General features: G+C 37.9%; 1 protein-coding gene across 1 annotated transcript in view; it reads left to right on the top strand.

Moving 5' to 3' along the window:
* The window catches only part of mcf2a (MCF.2 cell line derived transforming sequence a), a 28,894-nt gene extending 13,603 nt beyond the window's left edge, over positions 1 to 15,291 (top strand). Inside the window, exons 9-31 of the mRNA XM_037675756.1 lie at positions 992 to 1,106; positions 1,321 to 1,440; positions 1,791 to 1,982; positions 2,064 to 2,255; positions 2,376 to 2,547; positions 4,002 to 4,078; positions 4,208 to 4,293; positions 4,434 to 4,500; positions 4,771 to 4,886; positions 5,984 to 6,053; positions 6,126 to 6,218; positions 6,377 to 6,469; positions 6,656 to 6,781; positions 6,873 to 7,094; positions 9,025 to 9,117; positions 9,322 to 9,400; positions 10,474 to 10,537; positions 10,663 to 10,677; positions 11,680 to 11,783; positions 12,878 to 12,990; positions 14,714 to 14,826; positions 15,059 to 15,159; positions 15,237 to 15,291. Coding sequence (XP_037531684.1) covers positions 992 to 1,106; positions 1,321 to 1,440; positions 1,791 to 1,982; positions 2,064 to 2,255; positions 2,376 to 2,547; positions 4,002 to 4,078; positions 4,208 to 4,293; positions 4,434 to 4,500; positions 4,771 to 4,886; positions 5,984 to 6,053; positions 6,126 to 6,218; positions 6,377 to 6,469; positions 6,656 to 6,781; positions 6,873 to 7,094; positions 9,025 to 9,117; positions 9,322 to 9,400; positions 10,474 to 10,537; positions 10,663 to 10,677; positions 11,680 to 11,783; positions 12,878 to 12,990; positions 14,714 to 14,826; positions 15,059 to 15,159; positions 15,237 to 15,277 — 2,464 coding nt within the window. The 3' untranslated portion in view covers positions 15,278 to 15,291. The remainder of the gene's footprint in view (positions 1 to 991; positions 1,107 to 1,320; positions 1,441 to 1,790; positions 1,983 to 2,063; positions 2,256 to 2,375; positions 2,548 to 4,001; positions 4,079 to 4,207; positions 4,294 to 4,433; positions 4,501 to 4,770; positions 4,887 to 5,983; positions 6,054 to 6,125; positions 6,219 to 6,376; positions 6,470 to 6,655; positions 6,782 to 6,872; positions 7,095 to 9,024; positions 9,118 to 9,321; positions 9,401 to 10,473; positions 10,538 to 10,662; positions 10,678 to 11,679; positions 11,784 to 12,877; positions 12,991 to 14,713; positions 14,827 to 15,058; positions 15,160 to 15,236) is intronic.
* Positions 15,292 to 25,198: the final 9,907 nt, after the last annotated feature.

Below are 25,198 nucleotides of genomic sequence, written 5' to 3'. Positions count from 1 at the left end.
ATATATATATATATATATATATATATATATATATATATATATATATAAACACTTCCCACACTCTTGCAATGTTCTAAACTCTTAAACCTACATCATTTTAACAACATGCATATATGTACAGTACAGTACTGCAAAATTTTGCTCACAATCTCTGCAGAACAGCAGCCCGGTTCCGCTCTGGCCCGGTTCTGGTTTGACAGACCTACCCTGCAGCGATGAAGCCTACAATGTTCTAAACTATTAAACCTACATAATTTTAACAACATACATATTATGTACTGTACAGTAGCTACTGCAAAATTTTGTATGAGGATCTCACCAGCTTTGGTCCGGTTCTGGCCGGGTTCTCTGCAGCTGTTGAGCACTAGATGCATTTGGAGAGAGCCGGACCTTTGGAGAGCCAGCACAAAACCAACCAATGATCACGATCGATTCCAAATGATCCAGAGGAATCTGGATGAAAATGTCCGGGTGAGCTCCAGAGTAGACACGGGACCTCCAAGCAACGCCTCCCTGCACGAGAGGATTCATGGGCCACCAAGCAGCACTCCGATTGACCGATGAGGCTGGAAGTAGTTCTGCTCCAGTTCTGATCAGCTCTCTGCCTCCATTGAACACCCAAGTCTCTATGAATAAGGACCAAACTTTTTAGATAGGTTCGTATCAGATCAAAACTTTCCCTCCATTTTAGGCAAATAGCAGCGGCTGGAAGCACTGTTGGCTTCTGGGAAGTGTAGTTCTTTGACTGGCCTTACAGTGTAGGCTTATTGAAAGAAATCTACAAAGTGGCAGTCCTTGTCCAAAGTATTTATTTATTTGGTTAACTTTTTATTCCATACCATCCCAATGACGTGAATATTAAAGTTGACAATCGTTGAAAAACCGCGAAAGAGTGAGTCCGCGAAAGTCAAACCGCCAAGTAACAAGGGACTACTGTATAGTGACGAAAACATCCACATCTACATCTACTAACAATTTCCCTTTCTTGTAGGCTTCTTGCCCAGCTTAGAGACATGGAGTCTGCCTTTGATGGCTTCTTTGAAAAGCATCATCTGAAACTCCATCAGTACCTTCAGCTCCTTAGATATGAGCAAAGCTTTCAGGAGGTAAACTTCTGCATTTCTCATTCATATCAGTTAAATGTGTTTGTCATTTGAATACGTTCAGTGTGTTAAACGTGTTAATCAAGGATATAAAATACATAGCATGTGTCTTTAAAACTGTATTATATAATTTGAACCTACTATTTTTTTTTTAATATAGTTCTGGAAGAATAATCAGATCAAAGTTTACAGTCTTAAAGGAATATTTATTGTTTAGATGGATTTATGTTTGGATCATCTCATGGGTCGGGAGAAGGAGCTGTCCGTCAATGTAAACACTTTGGTTCAAGCAGAAGAAGCTCTCAAAAGGCTCGACAGTCTGGAATCTAACGCACAGGTCAGTGTTTCTCCAATGACACCATCATCATCTTTACATCTGGAGATTTTACAGCAAACTCACTAAAAAAATTGACTTTTTTAAAAAAAATACAACTTTTAAAGGGTATTTTCTAATTATTCAAAGCAGCTTTTACTTATTCTATATACTTATAACAAAAAAAGCACGTAATCTGTTCATACTTTGTCAATATTTGCAAATATTTTATTAGTCAGTGTCAGTCATACATTTGGATACTCCTACTTGTTTTTTAATGAATAGTTGTGTTCAAAAATAAATTTACAGTAAGTGGAAAAGAAAATAAAGGTTGTGAACATTGTGAACATAAAAAAATGTTCTCCCTCTAACAGGAAGTGATGTCTCGAGCCCAGATCATCATCCTTCACGGACACCAGCTGTCAGCATGTCACCACTACGCCATGGCTCTCATTATGCAGCGCTGCAACGAGCTTCGTCACCGCTGCGAAACTCTCTCTGCTGCTCTCAAAACCAAACACTCTTTTCTGATGCAAACTCACCAGCTGCTGCTTTGTGTCGAGCAGGTACTCAGAAACCTTTGTTTATTTAAACATATGAAGACGTGCAGTAGGAAGTATCTTTGATAGATATCTCTTTGCCTTCAGGCCCAAACCTGGTGCGATAGTGGAGCGTACATGTTGGCCAATCAGCTTGTAGACAAGTCCCAGTCTAAGGAGGGGGCCCAAGCTGCTTTGAGGGAAATCGAGAGGTTCTTGGAGGGAACACCATCTATGCTGAGCTCAAGTCCTGAGATTCTAGCTATAGAGTATGAAGCCGTCATCACGCCTCAGCTACAGGTCAGCTGCCTTACGTTATAAATTACATATTTATTCTACAGCCGTTCAAGTTGAAATCATGTGTTCATTGCCTCTGCATCTTTTCTGTCTCTGCTTCTTTTTATTATGTTTCTTTGATAGGCCCATTTTGGGAAAGTCTTTGAGAAGCATGCAGCTGTGCAGCAGCTGATCCAGAACCGACAAGCTTGTTTAAGGAAGCTAGCTGAGAAACATGTACGACCAGTGCAGCTGGTGGCCCCCAGACCTGAAAATCAACCACGCGCCAAGTCGCCACTCTTCTCTCCAAAGCATGGTACAGCACGACGACATCCATTTGACGAATAAACAAAATATGAACTCATTCTTAAAATAAAGATGTAGCTTAATGTACTTTGTATGTATATTTTCCACAAATCATCATTGTTAAAGCACAAGACACAACCTGCCTTTCCCAGATTTGTTGCTAGTACAGCATCATGTTCCCATGTCTCTATACGGCTCTCCCTTTTGTGAGTTTTGTTTTGTAGAATTTATCTTTATTTATTAAATAAATAAATAAAAAATAGGCTTTTATCCATGTCCACTCATGTGTGTCCTAAAGGTGTTGTTCTCTCTGTTAATGTGCCTTTGTCTGAAAGTTAAAACAGTTTGGAAGATTTGTGATGCTTTCTGAGGGCACTTAAAGAAAAAAGTGATTTCTTTTAATCAATCTGATCTGATGCAAGTTACATATTTTAGAACCTCACACGTGCACATTAATATTGATTCTTGTAAAACAAATGAAAAAACAAGACGCTTTAAATGTCAAGATTTTGCTCTTAACATCTGCAGATCTGTTTTCTCTTTGCAAATAAAAGTCTGTTTTACTTGATGTTACGTCCACCTCGGGCACAACATATTAAGGAGGACACGGAACTCAAAAATGAGGGTTCAAATGTTCATTTTATTAAAAACAGCTTCCTGGGGAGAAAAAAAAAAGATGAAGCTGTACTTCCAATCCACAACACAAAAATCCCAAAGTATTAACTCAAAGTTGGACCTGGTAATTTGGTCAAACAGAACAAAAAAGGTACCGCAACGGACCAACCCTATACAGGGCCGTCGAAGCTGCTGCTAGTACCAGACAAAAGCTAGAAAAAAAAAAAAAATTAAAACCTATAGCTAAAGAAATAGCAAAAACAAGACAACCGGTCCCACCAGGCCAAAGTTACAACAAAAATTTACCGTGTTGTGCTGAGGCCAGCGGCTGCGGTTAACACCGTCGAAGCTCATTCTGTGGATAAGTGAGAGGAAAAACAACCCCCCCCCCCCCACCAAAAAAAATAAGGGCGGTCAGAGAGCAGACAATAAAATGAGCCCAAAATGAGAGAGAGAGCTCCCTGGAACCAGACTACTTATGGGCATGCTGAACATGCCACAGCTTAAAACAATTAAACACCAATTACAAAACATATAGTTAACCAAATCCCCAAAATATATTAAAGGGACAAAATAATAATAATAATGTGCCTCAAGCACATAACACTTGGTAAAATCTTACTACCGCTGATTAATGTTGTGGATGTGTTTTTATTACTTAGCAATCACAAAAGTTGTAAATATCAGCAGCACATCTTATAGAAGATGACTTGTTAGCATGCCTGGTCGTACTTTTGTTTTATTAAGCTTTTAAATGAGTCACCCGCTCAGTATCTACCTCAGAGCGTTTGGAAAAAGACTTTTTAATGAATTGTATTTATTTAAATGTCGATGATGTGAATTTCACAGGTGATGGCTTAAAATTCACATTTGACATTACACTTCCTGGAAAGAAATCATCGCGAAAGAGCCCCAACACCAGAAAAGTAAGTTCATTATGTTTTTTATATATTTCTCTCATTACTTATTTGATCCAATAAGTTATCAGTAATAGTATTATCTTCCTTCTTATTTAACTTACGCAATCAGTTCTGACCCACTTCTTGTGTTTTCAGATTGAGGTGATTCATGACTACCAGGAGAGCCGGAGCTGTGTGTCATACGGTCTGGATGGAGACGACAGCCCGGATTTCTTAAAGCGGTGAGGAGGAGGAATCCGTTCACCCATTTGTCTGTCCCCAGTCCTGCTTCTGATGTCGTTTACTCTGTGATTCTCTATGCTCGGTGCTAATCACGACTTCTGGCTGTCTCTCTTTCTGTCTGTCTGTGTTTGTGTCGCAGTCATGTGATGAGGGAACTCATAGAAACTGAAAGAATCTATGTGGATGAGCTCCTGTCAGTGCTGCTGGTAGGAAAACGTCAAATATTCCTAAATAAAAGTTCAATTACGCTCGTTGTTAGGGCTTAACCTACTTCTTTGTTGTAACAGATGTTTGTTTTTTGAACTTTAGCTTTTGTTTTGTTTCTTTATATTTGCTTTGGTTTGGTTTATTATTGACTTATTTCATTCAGTTTTGCATGGTGAACGTTAATATTTTGACTGATAATAAACTTACTGAATGAAAAGTTTAAATAAAATAGAATTATAGCAAAAATCATGTTGATATCATAATTACAGGGTTACAGGGCTGAAATGGACAATCCAGCTCTGTCAGGTCTTCTACCTCCAACACTTCGAAGTAAAAGAGACATTCTTTTTGGAAACATGCCTGAGATCTACAATTTTCACAGCAGGTAAATGTTTTTTAAACGGTCACAACAAAAAAAAAGCCATCTGAACATACAGAAACAGTGAACCCCTCCATATTGCATATTTTAACATGGCAAAAAACACATTTAACAAAACGGCATTAAGAATGAAAACAGCAGCTGAATATTGATGTGTATTTCTTTAAAAGTCATTTTTACTTATTTATTTTTATTAAATAAAAAGCATAACCAGAGCAAAGAATAAGAGTAGCAACTGTTGCTGGTAAAGTGTCCTGTACTTGTAGCGGTGCTGATATTCTTTGAACTTGAATGACAGAAAACTAAATTTTTTGTATTTCTTTCTTTCACAATTATAATCACTTATCTATTCTGATATTTCACTTTGACTTGACATAAAGCAAATAGGGTTTCCACTTGTTTCAATATATTAGGAATATTTCATTCAGGTGTTTTGGGAAGAAACTAATCTTTTCTAAGTATATATTATATATAGTTGTTTGTATAGTTCTAGTTTGAACCTTTTTCAAATCTTGTTAAATTATACTATATATATATATATATATATATATATATATATATATATATATATATGGCAGCATGGTGGCGCAGTTGGCAAAGGTGCTGCCTCTCAGCGAGAAGGTCACCGGATTGAATCCAGGCCAGGGACCCCTCTGGGTGGAGCTTGCATGTTCTCTGGAACTTGCATTATCATAATTGGTAACTCTAAATTGTCCGTAGGTGTGAATGAGACTGTGAATGGTTGTTTGTCTCATTTGTCTCTATGTGTCCCTGTGATGGACCTGCAACTTGTCCAGGGTGTCCCCCACCTCTCGCACAGTGATCATTGGATATGGGCACCCAAAAAGGAAGAAGCAGACAAAAGATGATGGATGGATATATGTATTATGTACTGTATATGTATTTATATGTTTATAAATGTGTGTATATATATATATATATATATATATATATATATATATATATATAAGTTTGACTGATGAGTGATTTACACAACGTAAAATATATGTATTCTAGTTGTGCAAAAATTATAGAGGAAAGTTTAGTGTTGAAACTTGTGTTTTATGTATTTTTTGCTTCTTGTGTTCTTTTTTTTAATTCAGGGTATTTCTTCAGGATCTGGAAGGATGTCTTGAGGCTCCTGAAACTGTTGGAGCGTGCTTCCTTGAACGGGTGAGTTGATCAGGATTTGCATTTCCTATGTTCTCATGATCATTTGTGCTGTTATTCTCATTGTCTCCGCAGAAAGGAAGTTTCCAGATGTATGAATGGTACTGTCAGAATAAGCTGCGCTCTGAAGCGCTGTGGAGACAGTTCTCAGACTGTGCCTTTTTTCAGGTAAATGTGGACATTTTTACTTCGTTTCAGTATTGGGCAAGATTTTAAGTATTTTTACACCCCAAAATGATTATTTCAGCATTTAAGAAAAATAGCACTGTGAATTGTTTGAGAGAATCATGACATACACGTTTGTTAAATTAATCTTTTTATTGAAGGAGTGCCAGAAAAAGCTAGAGCACAAACTGGCCCTGGATTCCTACCTGTTGAAACCAGTCCAACGTCTCACCAAATACCAGCTGCTGCTCAAGGTTAGAAAGTCAAAAGTTGTGTTTTTCCTAACGACTAACCTTAAATTTTCAATTCTGATGAAAGCAAAGAGCTGAATACAAGAATGATTTAAAGAAGAAAAGCTTTCTGCTAACTTTTATTTATATTGCACTGCATATATTTTGTGTGTATTTTTGACAACATGAGCTGAATGGATATTTTGTTAGGAGCTGCTGAAATACAGCTCAGATTGTGAGAGCACATCTGAGCTGCAGGGGGCGCTGACAGCTATGCTGGACCTGCTCAAATCAGTCAATGACTCCATGCATCAGATTGCCATCACAGGATATGAGGTAAAAAATAAATATATATATATATTTTTTTAAATTGGCTTTATGTGCGCTGACTGTATCTGAAGCAACATAAATGTCTCCCCTGATGCAGGGTGATATCTGCGAGCTGGGCCGGGTGCTGATGCAGGGTTCCTTCAGTGTGTGGATCAGCCATAAGAGAGGTGCCACCCGCATGAAGGAGCTGGCTCGCTTCAAGCCGATGCAAAGGCACTTCTTCTTGTACGAGAAAGCTCTGCTGCTCTGCAAGCGTAGAGAGGAGCATGGAGACAGCAGCGTCAAGACCTCCTTGTACAGCTTCAAGCACTGTCTCAAGGTCAGTCTGTGGAACACAGGCAGATGAAACTACTGTATGTTACAAATACAACCCCTGCCCTAAAAAATAATGGAAGCATGACTCAGATGATCTTTATTCAGCTGTTTTATAGAGAAAATTTGAACAAATCACAGACATGATAGAAATTACTCTTTTAAAACATCAACGTTCGTCCTCAGTAATCCAGGTAAAAAAATCCAACAAAGTTCAGTCAAGTCATCTGGATGTTTTTTTTCTTTGTTGTTGTTGAGATGTTTCGTCCTTCATCCAAAGGACTTCATCAGTCCAAGGAGCCACAAACAAACTCAGTCCCACAAGCAGCACATTCCCATAGTGGACCAACCAGTTTGCTGGTGATAAGATGGTTTCTGGGGCTCGACCTCTCCCCCGTCGACTCCTTTGAGGCAGCCACAGCCAAAGTGGTTCAAAACATCAAAGTTCATGCTCAATAATCCAGGTAAAAAATCCAACAAAGTTCAGTCAGTTCCTCTGGACAGTTTCTTTATTTATTTATTTTTTTGAGTCATTTTGTCCTTCATCCAAAGGACTTCATCAAGGGGAGAGGGCAGGCCCCAGAAACCATCTTATCACCAGCAAACTGTTTGGTCCATTAAGGGAGTGTGCTGCTTGTGGGACTCAGATTGTTTGGCCCCTCGGATTGATGAAGTCCTTTGGATGAAGCAGTGGTGTAGTCTACATTTTTGTAGTGGATATACTGTGCTTAGAAACCAAAGTACACCAGTTAGTGCAATGTAATCGTCAATTTATTTTGATCTTTAAACATATTGAACATTACCAAATTTCTCTGATGCTTATATTTCAATAAATGTACAACAAACTTTGTACAACAGTTGGATTTGTGTTATAAACATGTTATAGAATTTATAAAACAGTATAAAAGCAAAACACGTTCAAGTATTAAGTACAGAATTATACAATAATTGGCTGGATAAGAGAATGTAATAAAGAAGCGCTGCATACCGGCAGATTGTTACAGAAGCATTTAACTGCTGTTTAACGTCTCAATGACGTGCCCAATGATATGTTACATATCACTGGGCACTTTTAAGTAGGTTTACTGAAATTCTTAAGCTTTTCTAGTGGGTATACTCCGTATGCCCACGTATCACATAGACTACACCACTGGGATGGACGACGAAACGTCTCAACAAACAAAAACTTTTTTGGAGACTCTTTTAAAAGTTGAACATCCTAACATGAAAAATACTTAAAACATATAAAAAAATTCTGCAATTTGTCTTTTTAAAACCAAATAGTCCCATAATTTGTATTTTTGAAGCTAATTCTTACATAGGCCGAACTATGCAGAAACCGACTGCCTGAAAGAAAATACATTTGCTCAGGCTTCCAATTTATGATGCTGTCCCACTTTGATTAAAACTATTTGTGTCTGTCTATCAATAAAACAAAAAAAGTCTGAGGTTTTCATCACTTTAAAACTTATTGAACTCCCCTGAAATACATAGGGTTCATTTGAGGTTACTGATCAAAACCTTCTCATTCAATAATAAACCAATTCTAAAAAGACACTTTTTCACTCTGACTGGATGAAAGGCAGGAAAACAAGTAGATGTCACTAACATTGTGTTTTTAGAGCTGGTTGATGAAGAGAATTATTCACAGGCAGCACACAGCTGATATTTTTGTCTGTGCTGGTGGTGGAGCAACACCTTTAAGCTGCTCAGCGGGGAACAGAACCTGATGTGTTCCTGTGACATTTTGTTTTATTTGTTGATGGGCGGGGCGTCACGTCTGTAACTCCAGCTCTTGATTTATTATTAAGGAAGTTGGGAGGAAGCAGTCACTCAGTAGAGGCATGTTAAAAGAGCAAATGGTTTTGAGTTGGAGCAGGATGCGTGTGTTATGTGATGTAACACGCGTGTGTGAATCTGTGTTCGTCTCTTGGCAGATGACTGCAGTGGGGATCACCGAGAACGTTAAGGGAGATGTAAAAAAGTTTGAGATTTGGTACAGTGGCAGAGAGGAGGTTTATTTAGTTCAGGTAAGAGCAATTTGTGGATATTTAAGGCATTTCTTACTTTATAAAAACTTTCCTAAATATATGCTGGTCAGTCAGAAACTATTTTAAAACTGTTTAATCGATCAGCAAAAATTTCAAATCTTTTAAGAAAGTATGAACAAGTAGTTGAATGAAGCGGCAATATTTTACATGGTTTTAACGTGCACTGTGCGTGTTGTTCCTCAGGCACCGTCAGTGGAGGTGAAGTTGGCCTGGCTCAACGAGCTCCGACGAATTCTGACCAACCAGCAGAAGCTGCTCAGAGGTCTGTGATCAACTAAACATGAGCTGGTTTTAAATGTAGCCAACTTTCAGCCCTTGCTTGCATCTCTATTTAGTGGGGGGGGTTTTCGCTGGTAGATTTGTTTACACTTTTAAAATAGCAAATATCATGAAGCGTTTTAATTCATGCAGGATTCATTATTAAAGCACAAATGGCAGCACAACAACAAACTGCCTTAAAGCAGAGAAAGCAGGCGGAACGAGCGCTAATCTCAGCTGCTGCTTCGTGATTGAGGATGGTTGCCTCTTTCGTATTTTTGTTTAAAAAATAATGTTTTTACATGGTTGAGACTTGTGGTGACGTAAAGTTTATTCAACGCAAGTTCTGCAGCGAGAACAATAAAAAAATCTTATGAAACAGAAGCTTTGCACGCAGAGATGTGTTCACATTTTCATGGAGGGGGATGATTATATTCTGGCAGTGGCAGACCGGAAAAAGACTTTTGGGAAACAACTTGTTGGATCACTACCAGGTGACAGTTTAAAAAAAAACAACAACATTTAAACAAGATTAGGATGATCAGGTTCAGGTTAGGTTTAGTTGTCATGTGCCAAATCAACACAAGGACATCAATGCAATGAAATGCTTAGGATGAGAAGAACCATCACGACTTGCCCCCCAAAAACAACAAAAAAAAACAACAACAACAAGAAATATCAAGCATGCAGCAAAAATACTAAAATCATTAAAAAATGCTACTACAAACAAGGCACCAAAGTTTAAAAAGAAAATCATCTACAGTGTGATTTGGTTAGCAGTGAGGTTCTTTCAGCATCATGGTTCTGTTCTGTTAGCAGCGTGGTCTTGTTAGCAGCTTAGCAAGTTGCATTAGGTCACATTATTTAATCAATTTTGTCCATTTTAATTAGAGATCATATATTCAAAAATCACTGGTCATCCCAGTTTTTTGTTTATTTATGTTAAATAAAAGTTCAAACATAATTACATACTTATTTAAAAACACATTCTGGCTATTATTAAAACTGGGTTTGTTGAATTGACATCTTTGGTCTCAGTATCTTCTCACAGCTTCCTCCTCCTCCTCTTCTTCTTAGATGGAGCGCATCAACATGGTCCAGCTGCTGAACACATGCAGATTTCTCCATCACTCACAGAGAGGTCAGTATCTTTGGTTCACCTAAAAACTGGGTCGTAGTAGCACGGGCTCACAGGTCCACAGAAAACATACATGTACTGTAGGTTGGAGTGGATGTAACTCTCATTTCATGTTGCTCTGTTCTGAGGCTTTGTGTGTGGCGGTATGAGAGCGGCCACAAGCTCCTCTCTGTTCATGTTCACTGCTGTCCAGTTGCCTATCCCCACTCCTCCAAATCCCCCACTTGCAGGGGCATGCGGCCATCCAGAGGGGTTCCTAGGGGCTGTCTGCCGGGACTGGACTTTGTCTCCCTGTCAGCTGACGTGTTTCTGTGCCTGCGGTCCCGGAGCCCCCGTCCCCGGAGCCCCCGGCAAAGACCCCGGCCGCGTCCCCACTGCTCCCAGTGCCACTGACCTGCTGTAATGCTCAGTGGTAAACTCAGCCTGTTGCAGCCCAGCTCACCTCGTCATGGCATGAGGATCAAAAGCCTTTGGCTGCTGTGTTTGCTAACTGGTCGTCAGCTAGCCACACCTCTACTTTTTTTTTTTTTGTGCTGCCTCCATTTCAGATCATAACTGACCACCACAGTGCCTCAGCATCTCCTCCATGGCTTTCTAACATGGTATCAAAACACAATCCCTTAATTCTGCATCTTAGATTTACTATATTGCATGTAACACCAGAAAACAAACCAAGAGTTTTACTTACGTTACATGATTTTTCTTAATTTCCTCACGACTTATATTTTAAGATGGGGCTCGTTTTTTTTTTTTTTTTTCAGTAATAAGCTACTTCTAAAATTTATGATGGACATGTTTTCCCATGAATAAAGTAAATACTAAACAAAGATCAAACTTCTAATAAATCGAGACCAGATCTTCCAAGTTTTTGACACGTGCATTTTCTTTGCAATCATTGTGATGATGGCTTGTAAGTTCTGTTTCCTGACTTGGTCTGAGAGGCTTGCAAGTGGCTGCTGTGTTCTGTGATAACTGGCTGTGGCTATGTGAGAGACACTGGGACAGATTTGTTCTCAACATGAATCTGGGTACATTTATTTTAATGAATCGGATCATAAACAAACCCCAGCTTTTATGGCCGAGGGCAACGTCTGTCCTGAGCGTGGCTGTGCCATTTCAAAAGGTTGTTTCTTTGACTTTCACAGCAAACAGCAGAGAGAGTCAGTGAGCTCAGAAGACACGGAGTCAGGGAGGAGCAGTCCAGAACCCCAGCCTCACTCCTCCAAACACCTCCAGCCCAATCGTAGGAGTGAGTAAAACTCATTTCTGTTGTCTAATCACGTAGATACTTAGTAACAAAAATCAAAAATGTACATAAATCACATGTGCTTTGCACTCTTTTGCAGTTCTGATTTAATTTGCAACATTAACCTAATTTAGATACAGGTGCGTCTAAAAAAATTAGAATATGGTGAAAAAGTTAAATTTTTCGTCAACTATTTCAGAAAAAGAAACTTGTATAGATTCATTACACAGAGTAAAATTACTCAAACCTTTATTTCTTGTAATTTTGATGATTATGGCTTCAAATAATGAAAAAACAAAACTCAGTGTCTCTGGAAATTAGAATATTCCACAGTCAGCTTTTGGTACCTTTGTCAGAGTGGGCAGGAGCCGAGTCCTGCTGGAAAATGAAATCAGCATCTCCATTAAGCTCGTCAGCAGAAGGAAACATGAAGTTCTTCTAAAATGTCCTGCTAGATGCTGCGTGGACTGTGGACCAACACCAGCAGAGGGCATGGACCCAAACCATCACTGACTGTGGAAACTTCACTCTGGACTTTAAGTAACGTGGATTCTGGGCCTCTCCACTCTTCCTCCACACTCTGGGACCTTGATTCCCAAATTACATGTAAAATAATCTTAAATGTGAAAAGAGGACATTGGACCACTGAGCAACAGTCCAGTTCTTTGAATTGATTTTCCATCATCTGTAAACTATAATCATGAAAATTACAAGAAATGAAGGCTTGAAATATTTCACTCTGTGTGAAGAAGCTATAAAATTTGTGTGTTTCACTTTCTGCAGTGATTGACCATAAAAATTAAACTTTTTCACAATATTATAATTTTCTGACTCGCACCTGTATTTGACTTTCCACCCTTCAGCAGTTCAGGTGTACTTTGACCTGAAGAACCAGGTACATCGTGGACTTTGGGGGAAAAAGGTCCAGCTCTTGAGATTAGCATTTGATTCTACGTTCTTGTTAATTTCCCAGTAAGTGACAAACGGGTCATTTTATTGTCGACATTGTTACTAAGTATCTACACAGAGCTTTTTAAGGTGTAATGTTTTGGAGAACGTGCTTTTTAGTGCCTTTAACAGCAGCGTCTGTGTCCCAGGTTGGCCCGGAGCTCATCAATCTGTAGACATCTGCGAGGGTCTGGAGGAGTGGACTGGAGATCAGGACACATTCCACCCACCAGAGACGGAGGAGAAAAACTTACTCAAACTGGTAATAATATGCAAACTGTGCACATAGTTTATTGTTTACTTCAGTAAAAGTTATTTTTTTATTGTTAAAAAATTGCTTGAAGTCTAAAATTTAATTTTCATGTTTCTTTTTAGATTCTATCAATACAGGAAGAAACGTTTTACAATATTGCTAGTTTCCTACCAGCTATAAGGCATTTACATCGACAAGACTCAATAAACGTCATGGATATTTTTAAAAAGACGTTCATAATTTGTTCAAAAGTGAAAACCTGTCATAATTACATAAGTGGATTGTAATTACTGTATTTTTCATCATATAAGTTGCACCTTTTTGCATAAATTTGCAAGTCCTGTGACTTATGCACCAAAGAGACTAATATACATTTTTTTCCCATATTTATAAACCAATTTTTGGTTGAGAGCTGATAATTTCATTCATTCTAACATTAAAAACATTAAACATTACAATTTTCATCTGCTAGAGGGCCCTCAACCAATATGGCAAGCCAAGTGTCTCATTAATAGGTAAAAGTGGCTTTTACTGAGACACTTGGCTTGCCATACTAAACTACCTTTGTCTCGCTCCAGAACTCCTGGAGCAAACGTCAAATCAGCTGCATTTCGTCGTGCCGCCCAGGTGAAATGCAGCTGATTTGACCATTACGGTGCTTTTTTTTAAAGGAAAAGTTCAACTGAGACACACCTTTACTATAATGTTGAGCAAACAAATAATTGTTTTTAGGTGGTTATCGTGTTAAATTTAGAAGAAATGCACAGCAAGTCCTCCTTCTGTGCGCTCCAGCAGCCATGAATCAAATGTTGAAATGCAGCTGATTTGACCATTGAAGTGCTTTTATTAAGGAAAAGTTAGACTGAAACACACCTTTGCTATAATTTTGAGCAAACAAATAATGTTTTTTTAAGTGTTAATCTTGTTAAATTCTTGTTAAAGTCCTCCTGTGCACGCTGTCACGGCCACCATTTTGGCAGCCAATCGATTTTTGGCACATTTCCGGATGGTCAGCGGTGACAATTAACAAACATGACGCATAGCAAATGTGTCTTATACAGCGAAGCAACTTATTTATGTTTTTTCCCACTTTATTAGACATTTTTGGACTGATGCGACATGTACAACGGAAAATACGGTAATTAGATTATATGAAAGCATTAAACCTTCACTTAGCCCATATATTTCACTAGAGCTAACAACAAGTAAAAAATAGTATTACCATACAGGATATTTTATATTAAATTTTAAAAAAAGATTCTCATTACAAGTTTGACGATTTTCAAAATTTCATATTTTATCTTGAAAACCACCGGAGCGCACTCTTAAACTGCACCGTCTAATTCAAGATCATCTTTTTTCACACTTTTGTTGTTTAGAAATTACATTTTGTCAGCGTAATGCTTTCATGGAAAAATCATAAACATTTCTAATACCAGATTTTAAAAAGAACTTAATAAATGTGGTGTTATGACACCCTGTAGTTATTGTCTTTGTATCTGTGACATTTCTCCATTTTTTCATTCAGCTTGTTTTATTGTAAGTGTTGAAATCCTGCCTGATCTTCTTTATACAATATAATTAAATGTTTTTCAGCCTTTATTTATTCAAAACAGCTGAGAAATGATCCACCTTGTTTTGTATTTACACACGAATGGTTGCCATCAGTTTTCGTTTTAGACGTTTGAAAATGGCGCCCATTCCTTTTTTAACTTAATTTAATCCCTGGTAGTTTCCAGGGAGATACAGGGCTTTGGCTGACTGTCCCCAGAATGGACCAGACAGCACCCTCATCAAATCTGGAGACGTCATCCATCTACTATGTGAGGACAGCAGGGGACGCTGGTAAGTTTTCAACCACATTTGATCAGTAAATGTCTCAAATGACATACGTGATCAGCTATTATCTCTCTGTATAAGACGGTGCATTAAAGGTAGCTTCATCAGGCCTGATTTGTAATGTAAAAATGTTGAAACATCATTTTGTAGAATGTAAAAGAGCTAATAAACCTATTAACAGAGTTCATTTATCAAATATTTCCTCTTTGTCATCTCCATTTATCATGGTGGTGGAAAGGCTGGTGAAAAATCAGAGTCGACAGCAGGAGGGATTCATCTCAGCTCCCAGTCTGCACGTAATTATAGGAAACAGCCAAGAACACTCCCCCAGACTAGGAGGTAAAGAAAAGTCACGGACCTCTGTGTCGAGTCATCCTTTGATTTTCTTATTAAAAGCCTGTGTGTTATTCGTGCAGACCCGGGGAACCTGAAGGTGAGAAAGCTGAGCTCCCCGTAGAGGAGGAAGCAGCGGAGCGTGAATCTCGTTTTCACCTGCGGATAACGAGCGGACTGAGTCATAGCTGTCAGCCTCGCTTATCTCTCCTCCTCTCCCTGTGTTGGCTTTCTTCAGCACCGCTCAGTCCTTAAAGAGAAAAGAACGTGTGATTCAAAAACGTGATCTTCTCTCGCTCAGCTCTCATTGACGATCAGAACAAATGTTTATTGATTGTGAAGAAAAGGAGCTGAGCCACTGGAACAATCGACAGCCGAGTCCAGGATTCTGTCTTCTTCCACTCATCTGTAGCCGGTTTGTTGCTAGGACTCTTTACCGGCCAATACTTGAGGTTACATCATTTCTGAGTAATCTTGTGTACCTGGTTGTGTTTCAGACGGACGATACCCAGGATTTAACCTGAAGCATTTCTTAAAAACACGCACTGTTGTACATAATGCATCGGTTTTTTTTAAACTGAATTTCATTGTTTAATTGTTGTGTAATTATTTCACATTTCTCCTTAAGGCACCAATTTTGTGAGAGTTAAAAATGCCAAAACGTGCCATGCCTTATTGCCTTTTTATTCCTGCTTTTTTAAAGTATCTTCGCAAAATCAGATACTATTTTCACGCTTTAAACTGACCTCAGAACAAATCAACAGGCACTTTAAAAAGGTGGCAACACTACATTAACTACAAACCTCCATGTGTCGCTGTGGCTGAGTGGTTAGAGCAGTCGTCCTCCAATGTAAGAGTCGGGGGTTCGAATCCACCAGCAGTCGCATGCCCAAGTGTCCCTGGGCAAGACACTGAACCCCTCGTTGCCTCCGATGTGTGTCCCATCGGTTTATGAATGTGATAAAGCACCGATTAGTCTCTTTAGAATGATTTGTTCAATTAGCTTTGTATAGATCTAGTAGAGCGCTGTATGAATGGGTGAATGAGGACACAGATTGTAGTTTAAAGAACTTAGAGTGTCTTCATAAGATAGAAAGGTGCTATATAAGTGCAGTCCATTTACCATTTGCTTGCTGCTTTACCTTTGACACTGTGTATTTACCATATTTTTCGGACCATAAGACGCACCGGATTATAAGGCGAATTAAGCGAAACAAAACAGATAAATCGAACTTTATTCAACTCATTCACAATAACCACATAAAATCGGTTCGAGGTCAGTAAGCACAACCAGAATTAATACATAAGGCACACCTGATTATAAGGCTTACTGTCGACTTTTGAGAAAATTAAAGGATTTTAAGTGCACCTTATCGTCCAAAAAATATGGTTCCTTCTAGTCTTGTGCTTCCTTGTTTGATCTTGAATGTGTGATGCGTTGGAGAGGATGGGGTGAACTCCCTCCACTTCACGCGTGGCTTTAGCAGTTACATCAGTGATGTCAGACAGGAAAATGACGGAGACTGATGGCAGCGTATTCCTCTGAGGAGACAATTGGTTCGCCACAGAGAGTAAAGCACTGCCATATTTCTCCTGTCTCTGTCTGTCTGTCTTTCAGTGAAGATGGGAAGGAGGGAGGCGGCGCGAGAGAAAAATCTGCTGCCGTACTCAATCATTGCAGATGCAAATTGATTCCTCCCCAGCATTCCAGCTCAGTAACTCTTTGCTTCCCCATATAGCCAACATGAAATATATATCCTCTGCATCCAACTCTTAATTAAATATTGATTGCAGACTTATATGATTTACCACATCAAATCCAGGCCCTGGTTGGAGGACGGCCTTTGATACACTGTTCTTGATATGGAAATGAGTCCAGAAAGCAGCAGGGACTGTTCTACACTCCACATTTCCTGTGTTGTTTAATTTATTTATTATTTGAGGCTACATCACGTTGTGATCTCAAATAAATTTACGTCTCCGAATATTTAAAGAAGCTATGCCTGACTTTAACAAAGCACGTTTTTCAGGTTTTTATTGTTTAAGATAAAGAAAATGTATATATCAAGAAGTTTTTTTATTATCTCAATCCAAATGCTGCATATTTTGCACAGATTCTGTCGAGTTTGGGGGAAAAGTAATGCTTGAAATATGGATTCTTTTGAGCCAAGTAGCTTCAGTTTGTTGCAGATTTATTTTTCTTTTTGTAAAAAATGCATGGCAGCAGAGCTTTGAGCACATTTTTACTCTGACATGCAGCTATCTGCACCGGTTTGTACATCCTACATCTGTAATATATTCTAATGAAGGTATTTATTACAATAACAGGTTGTTTTTTTAATTGATATAATTAATGTGTTAACATTGAGATATGTATTTGTTTGAGAAGTATGTTCCACTTTCAAACCTTGATTTAGCATTTAATTCCTGTAATATTGTTTCACTATCATAATTTAATAAATCTGTGCAGACTTTTTTAAACTTTCTGTGGAAAAGTGTTCAACTTTTTTTTCTAGACAAGTGCTCATAGACACTTTGACATCACAGACTATAAAGACCAGCAGAACAAATTTTCTGTTCAAAATCAGTGAGTTGTTGGTCTGACTTAACGCTTGTTTTATGTTTATTACCAGATAAAGTAATGTTTCATTATCATCTATTTAGCACTTACCTATTTAGTATCCACATTGAATATAATTTTACATATTTTTGTAAGGCACAAGGTATCTTGCCCTTTTAAGAATTTATACAGTGATGTTTCAAATTTTAATTAATAAATTTATAAGACAGCAAGATTGAAAAACTACAGTGATTAACTTGAACCACGAGGCACCAACTGCTTTGGACCTGGTATCTTTTACTGGCCACGGCTGAAGATGAGGTGATTTATTTTATTTATTTGGCCTCTGTGTTCCTACATTCATTGGTATATATCTTATTCATTCAACCTTTATTTGTACAGGTTAGTCTCATTGAGTCACAAGAACTCATTCACAAGAGAGACCTGATTTAAACAAAAACCACAGATGAGACACAACAATAAACAATCATAAAAAGCATATAAAATGATAAATAAATGAAAGTAGTAATATGAAACAAACTAAAATCGAGCTGCATTATGAAATGGGGTAAAATACCAAAAGGAACATGTCTGCATTGATTTGTGCATTGAACTTATCAATTGTTTAAAATCCCTTAGAGAGGTCAACGTTGAGAGCTTCAGAGCTTTTTGTAAGGTGTTCCAGGAAACAGGAGCAGAGTAGGAGAAGGCCCTTTTGCCTAGTTCAGTCCACACTGAGGGGAAGCTAATGATGTCTTGAGAGCGCACGCTGTAGCTGCACTAACAACGTGACATGTTATAGGAGGATATATATGAAGGCAACAGACCAAGGCGTGATTTAAAGATGAAGATGTACCAGTGTGAGAGTCTGCATGAAGTTGATGATGACCAGTTGAACCATGTGGTGAACCAGTGGATGGATTTTAAGGAAACTCTCAGAAGATAATCACTGGATGTGCAGCTAAAACTGATTGTTTAGTGTCCACTGTATTCTAGGTGCCCACCACAGCTTTGAACTTTAGACAGATTTGAATAAAATTCTTAGAAAGTCATCAGTACAGCTAAAACTTATAAACATTTGAAGATGAGCAACACAGCTCAATCGACCTTAAGTGACTCCAGAATATATAACTCGGCTAAATTTGAAGCTGTAGTAGTAGAGAGTTAACAGGTTTGTCCAAAATGACTAACTCCATCCATTAAAGGATTCATTCAACTCAATTGAATTAATTCTTTCAAAGATTCAGATGATTTTAGTTTGCATCCTTGGCAGGACAAATGCATGTTTTAAGGAATGCTGGGGTTTTAGTTTAATCATTTTTTATTAATTAAATATGTGACACATTAAAGATCTGAAAAAGTACATCCTGATCTAATTCCTGCTGCTCATACTGGACTTTAGAAGAGTAATTCTAATTTGATTTATGAGACAAAATGTGTAGATGACTGAAGTAAAATGACCTGCGTTGGCTTACTCTGTCAAACTTAAATATTATAGATTTTATTTTATATTCACACACAACATTTTCTTGTACAAAATCTCTAAAATTTCTCTTCAGTTTTTTTAATTTTCTTAAATCTGAGAACTCAAATCTGAAGCTGCTGTAGACAGAAACCCTGTCAGAAATTGACTATTAACTAAATAAATACAGCAGCTGGTATTCAGAGTAAATTGTGAGTCTCTTTTATTTTACCATTTAAAAAAATCCCAGCGTTCCCATGTTCTGCACTGTAAAATAAAACCGATCCAGTTCAACGTCTTTGCTTCACATTTCAGTTTCTGCTTTGAGATTTTTCAGGACAAACAAACAATGTCAACATGTAACCTAACGCCACGCTGACGCTCAGTGGGAGGCGCTGATTGAATTTGGAGACGAGCGACAAGAGCATTCGACTGATATTTCTTGGAAACTGAGATTACGTCAACAAATTTGGGTTGTGAAGCAAAATAATCTACTTTAGTTTTATTAAATTGTTCAGTTTTTTACAGAAGATGCACGTACTGATCTCACCGTTCAGGTCAAGCTGGTTTTTACATGATCTCTGCTTCAAACATCACCGTTTGAAGAAATATTAACATAAAACTTTAACCTTTAGTCATTCAAAGGTGCCCATGTATTTACAGGAAAACATATTTGTCTCATACACTGACAGATAAATAATCTACTTGCAGTTTAGGAAAATTTATGTCATAATTATTAAAATAAAAATGAGTACCGGTAAATAGGTTTTCTTTAAAGGCTGTTAATTTTAGTTTTTCCAAACAGCATATAAGAAACTAGTTTTAAAGATGCTCTCAGCTGTGCTGCCCAGCTCTCAATCTAATATACAAAGAAAAAGCAGCAAAAACAAAAATGGACAGTAAGTAAAAAGAATAAATACAGTATCTTTACATCCGTCCATCGGTTATCTTTTACCTACCTCTTCCTTTTGGGGTCACGGGGGGTCACTGGTTCCCATGTCCAGTCATCATTGTGTGAGACAGGTCTCCAGTCCATCACAGGGACACACGAGACAAACAACCGTTCACTCTCTCACTCACACCTAGGGACAATTTAGTGTTATCGATCAGTCTAACATGCACGTTTTTGGTCTGTGGGCGGAAAACAGAGTACCTGGAGAAAACTCATGCATGCACGGAGAGAACATGCAAATTCCACCCAGAAAGGCCCCCTGGCTTGGATTCGATCTGGCGACATTCTCGCTTTGAGGCAGCAGCTCTACCAACGGAGCCACCATGCTGCTTTACTATCTTAAATTTTCTTAAAACCTCCCTGACCTCGTTCAGGTCATGTTCTCTCTTTACATCCTCTGTTCAGTCTGGCCTCCAGCAGGTCCTCAAACAAACTTATGTTGTAAAGTTTGTGTCTCTCTTCGCACATTACAAGAGAGAAACACCAGAGAAAACTAAATATGAAGACTGTTATCACCACAGAGACTCATGTATAGGCCCTGTGATGGACTTGCAACCTGTCCAGGGTGTACCCTACCTTTCACACAATGATAGATGGAAATGGGCACCAGTGACCCCCGTGACACGAAAAGGAAGAAGTGGGTAAATATAATGGATGGATGGATGGATATCAGAGTAAATCCTATGACGGCTGTTCCAACTTTTGGAACAGCCCTCATAGGATTTACTCCTATGAGGGCTGTAAAATTGTATGTAAATCTGACAACAGCAGCACGACTCTAAAGTACACAGCTCTGTTTGCACACACAGTTTGTTCAGACAAAATCAATTAGTTGACATCCATGTGAACAGAGACCTCATTACTTTAACATGTGAATAATTATTTAAAAATGATGTTGGCCTGTAAGAGCTAAAGGTTTTACAAGTGAATTAGTCTGACTGTAAAATTTAAAAACAACCACAGGGATTGCTTTTCTGTGAAAATGCAGCATGAACGCTGAGGGCTGAATATGACAAAACGGAGTTAAAGTTAACAGAAGTGGAACACTAGCTTAAAACCAAAGTTAGCAAAACACTAGCTAAAAGCTGAAATTAACATAAGAAAATTAAAAGTAGCAAACGACTTGTTTGAAGCTAAAGTAACAAAACACTTAGCTACAAAGAGCAAAAGGCTCGCAAAGATAGAAAAAGCACAAGATTAACTAAAAACAACAGCTGAAAGCTAACGTAAAGTCATATCGTTGCCACTAAAGCTAAAACAACCCGCTAAAAGTAACTTAAAGGTGGCTTGAAGGTAAAAGTAGCCAAAGGCTAAAAGTAAAAAAAGAGAAAAGGTAGCAAAAGGCCGACTAAAAGTTGAAAGAATCAGACTCCTTAGCTAAAGGTAGCATACAAGGACAAAAGTTGTACAATTATGCTGAAAAGAAAAAAAAAAGAAAAGAAAAAAATTGTGTACATTTTTATGTATCTATTCTAATATTTGTAGGTTTAATAAAGTTAGATACTTTTAAAAAGCATAAAAGTAAAATAAAACAAAATCACTGATCTCCTAAATTAGATAAGCAACTGTTGTTTATCTGAATTTGGCTCCCTGGCTGGCCTTGACAGGTCACCTTATCTCAATTTGCCTGGAGACCCTATAAATTGATGCTCGGCCCCCCCCCCCCCCCCCCCCTTCCACCGAGGAAGTCTGTGGACCAATCAGAGGGACCCAGCTGAATAAACATTATGTCATCATTTCAGGACTCTTGGATTCTCTCTGGCAGTATCCTAGGTCGTCCTCGTCATCCTCGAGAGTGTTTATGGATTTCACCAGAGGGAACTGGCTGATTATACCATTTTTTATCAGAACTCCCACAGTGCCTCTGGAGTGTCCTTGGACACCCTCATCGCTCTTGTCGTCTCCCGTCCACTGCGGAATGTCTGCATCACTATGTGCTTATGTGCGGGGTGTTTTTTCAATTTCAGGCTATCTGTCCTCGGCCAAGGATTGAGCGTTTGTTAGGAGTTTTTCTTGCCTCCAAATCTTACACATGTCACTTTTCATTACTTTTTTGTCAGTCTAAACAGGTCTCACTTGTAAATGAGTCCTAGAGGCTCAGTGTGATTCATCTGTCTAAATAAAAGTTGAATGAATGAAAAAAAATGTTCTGAAATATGAATGGCTAAAACAAAGTAGATGATTACAAGAACACACACACAAACAAATCAGACTGTTTTCTTTCGTTTGTTTTTTAAAAAATCTTACAGGATGTTACAGTCCTCAGTTTGAACGGTTCATCAGCTGCTTTATTAATCATAAAGTTGATGTTACAGTCAATTCAGTTTGTTTAAAAGCTTCATTTCCCAACAGGAATCATCTCTGGGTCACTTGGAAAACAACAGCAACTCCAAATCATGTCAAGTTACATGAAAACCACTCAGTCCAGATCAAATTCAGAGTATAATCAAATTATATGACATTACAGTCCAATTCAGTAGATTACAAAATATCATTTAGTGGAAAGTTGTCAAAGAAAACTTGTAGATTGATCTGGATATTTCCTTTGATCTTTTTCATAGACCAACAAACATTCCTTTTATTCATTATTTGCGTGTCTATTATAACTAAAGTTATGAAAGTTAGATCACAAACTGAGAATGTTTGACTGGAATATGTTCAGCTCAGTGCAGCAGCCTGAGGAAAATGTGTACTGTGAAGTTTACACCACAGGGTGGAGCACAAGCACCTCAGTGCAGAACCTCAGGGTCATTGCAGGGTGAGCCCAAGATGAAATCAACAACAACAACAACAAAAATCCTTAAATAAGCAAATTGGAGTATGATGAACAGAAAGGCTGTATTTATTCTGATATCAGTTCTGCAATAAGAAACAAAATGATGACTGACAAGCTTGTAGATATTAAAGCAAATTAAAGAAAAAAAAAAGAGAAAATAATTTGATTTGAGTTGAGATTTTAAATGTCATGGGACTTTTTTCAGGAATAAATGACACAAGTGAGATGTACAGGATGTCTTGTTTTCTGGTGCCAGCCAATTTGAAAGATAAGCAATTTATAAAACCAAACATCAATTCTGAACTCTGGATTTTGTTTTCGTGACTATGTAAAATAAACGCCTGTTGAATTCATGTCTCAAAGAACAAATAAATTTGGTTTAGAGTCTAGCTTTTCAGCTTGGTTCAACCACGGTCGGGCTTTTTTCCTGCTGAAGACAGTCACAGAAATCCAGAAAATTTCAGCGACCGACTTACAAAAAAAATATTAAAATTATGAGTTTATTTGTTCTCAGCTTGATTTCTGTAACGCAGCATGCTCAGGTTTCTCCACCGTCTTCGGGTGGTTAAATACAGAGCAGGTGGACTCGTTTCCAGGACAAAACAACACAAAGGCATCATCCCTTTGCTTCTATTTGTGATCTGGCTCCCTGATAAATTACATATTGATTTTAAAACCCTATTGCTCACCTTCACAGGCTCCCCCTTAAACAGACCTCATCGGGGATGCTTCTCCTCATGGATTGATCTGCGGATAAGATTGCAGATCAATCCAAATGTGCATTTGTCCAAATCAAATGTTTATCTCCATGTTAGAGATTTTGACAAAGGAAGACTGGGACTTTTCCTCTGGCTGGTGGTGGAGGGTAACAGGACCGAACAGAGGCATCATGCAGGTTGTTGAAGTCAGAAGCTTTTGTTTAATAAGACAGCTGAATTACAAAATAACTGAACTTAGAGGTGAAAATTGACAAGAAAACTATAAAAAGAGACATATGAAGGAAAAACTTAAACCAAGAGACTTTAATAAAGGACAAGATAATTGTAAAATGAAGAGCAGGTGTGCTGTAAGTGATTTAAACCAGGTGACAGAGCACAGAACAGACTGTCAAAACAAAATGGGATGCAAGGCAAGCCAAACAGGCTTACAAGAATCCACTGCCAAACACAAAAGAAACCCAAACTCAAGAGATTGCACTTTCTGTAAAGATGCAGCATGAATGCTGAGAGCTGAATGACCTTCACCTACAATAGCTAAAGTTTACTGACGGAGCTGAAACTGCATTGTTAAAGTTCAAACAAGGAGAATGGAAGCTAAAAGCAGCAAAATTGGAGCTAAACAATAAAAGGAGCAGAATGCTAGTAAAAAGCTAATTAAAAAAGCAGATTGGCAGCTAAAAGAAGTAGAACAACAGCTCAAGGCTAAAAGCTAAAAGGAGATTGAGAGAATTATTATTATTTTTTTTTTATAGCAGAACAGTAACTAAAAGCTAAATAGAACATTCAACCTTTATTTATATAGGTTAATCCCATTGAGCCTCGGGGATTCATTTAATGACTCAACATAATGGTTACCTAACTAAAAGTAGCTGAATGATAGCTGAAAGCTAAAAACATATTTATATAGACAAATTAAAATGAGCATGCTGAAGCAGATTTAAAAAAAAAGAATGTTTTTAACGAAAATGTGACTTTTTTTTTAAACATACGCATTTTATTTTAAAAGAAGCTAAACATTCTTAAATTATAAAAGTTGTAAAAACTCAAAGAGCAGGCTGTTCCAGACTCAACAGAACATTTAGATAAACAGATGGTTAAACTAAAACAAAGTTTGATGTAGTAAAAAAATAGGTAGTGGGAAAATATACAACGGAATCAGAGCTGAACTTGGACAAAGTAAAAGGAAATCAAATAAATTCCAAATAAAGCAAGATGATCAACACAAGAACCTGAACAGAAAAGCAACGACGTAAAAAAACAAAACAAAACATGAGACACCAGAACAAATTAGAATCAGACAAAGAATTAAAAAACAAAGAAAACACAAAGCTGACATAAAAACATGAAAACTCCACCAAATCAGCCCCAGAAATCATAAACTATAACAATGTTCTGCATATGAACTCAGACATATCACACATGTAGTCAAGTTTAAATCCTCTTAGTGAAAGCCTTACAGTGTCAGACTTATTGCTTTATATTTTCTGTGTAGCCTTGTTAAAAATGAGTGATGGCTACAAACAGTACCGTATAAGGCGCATCGGATTAAGGTGCATTAAGCAAAACAAAACAGTCA

This window comes from Nematolebias whitei, chromosome 4, assembly GCF_014905685.2.
Source record: "Nematolebias whitei isolate Nwh7 chromosome 4, NemWhi1, whole genome shotgun sequence".
Taxonomy (NCBI): domain Eukaryota; kingdom Metazoa; phylum Chordata; class Actinopteri; order Cyprinodontiformes; family Rivulidae; genus Nematolebias; species Nematolebias whitei.
This window is presented reverse-complemented; position numbering and strand designations above follow the sequence as displayed.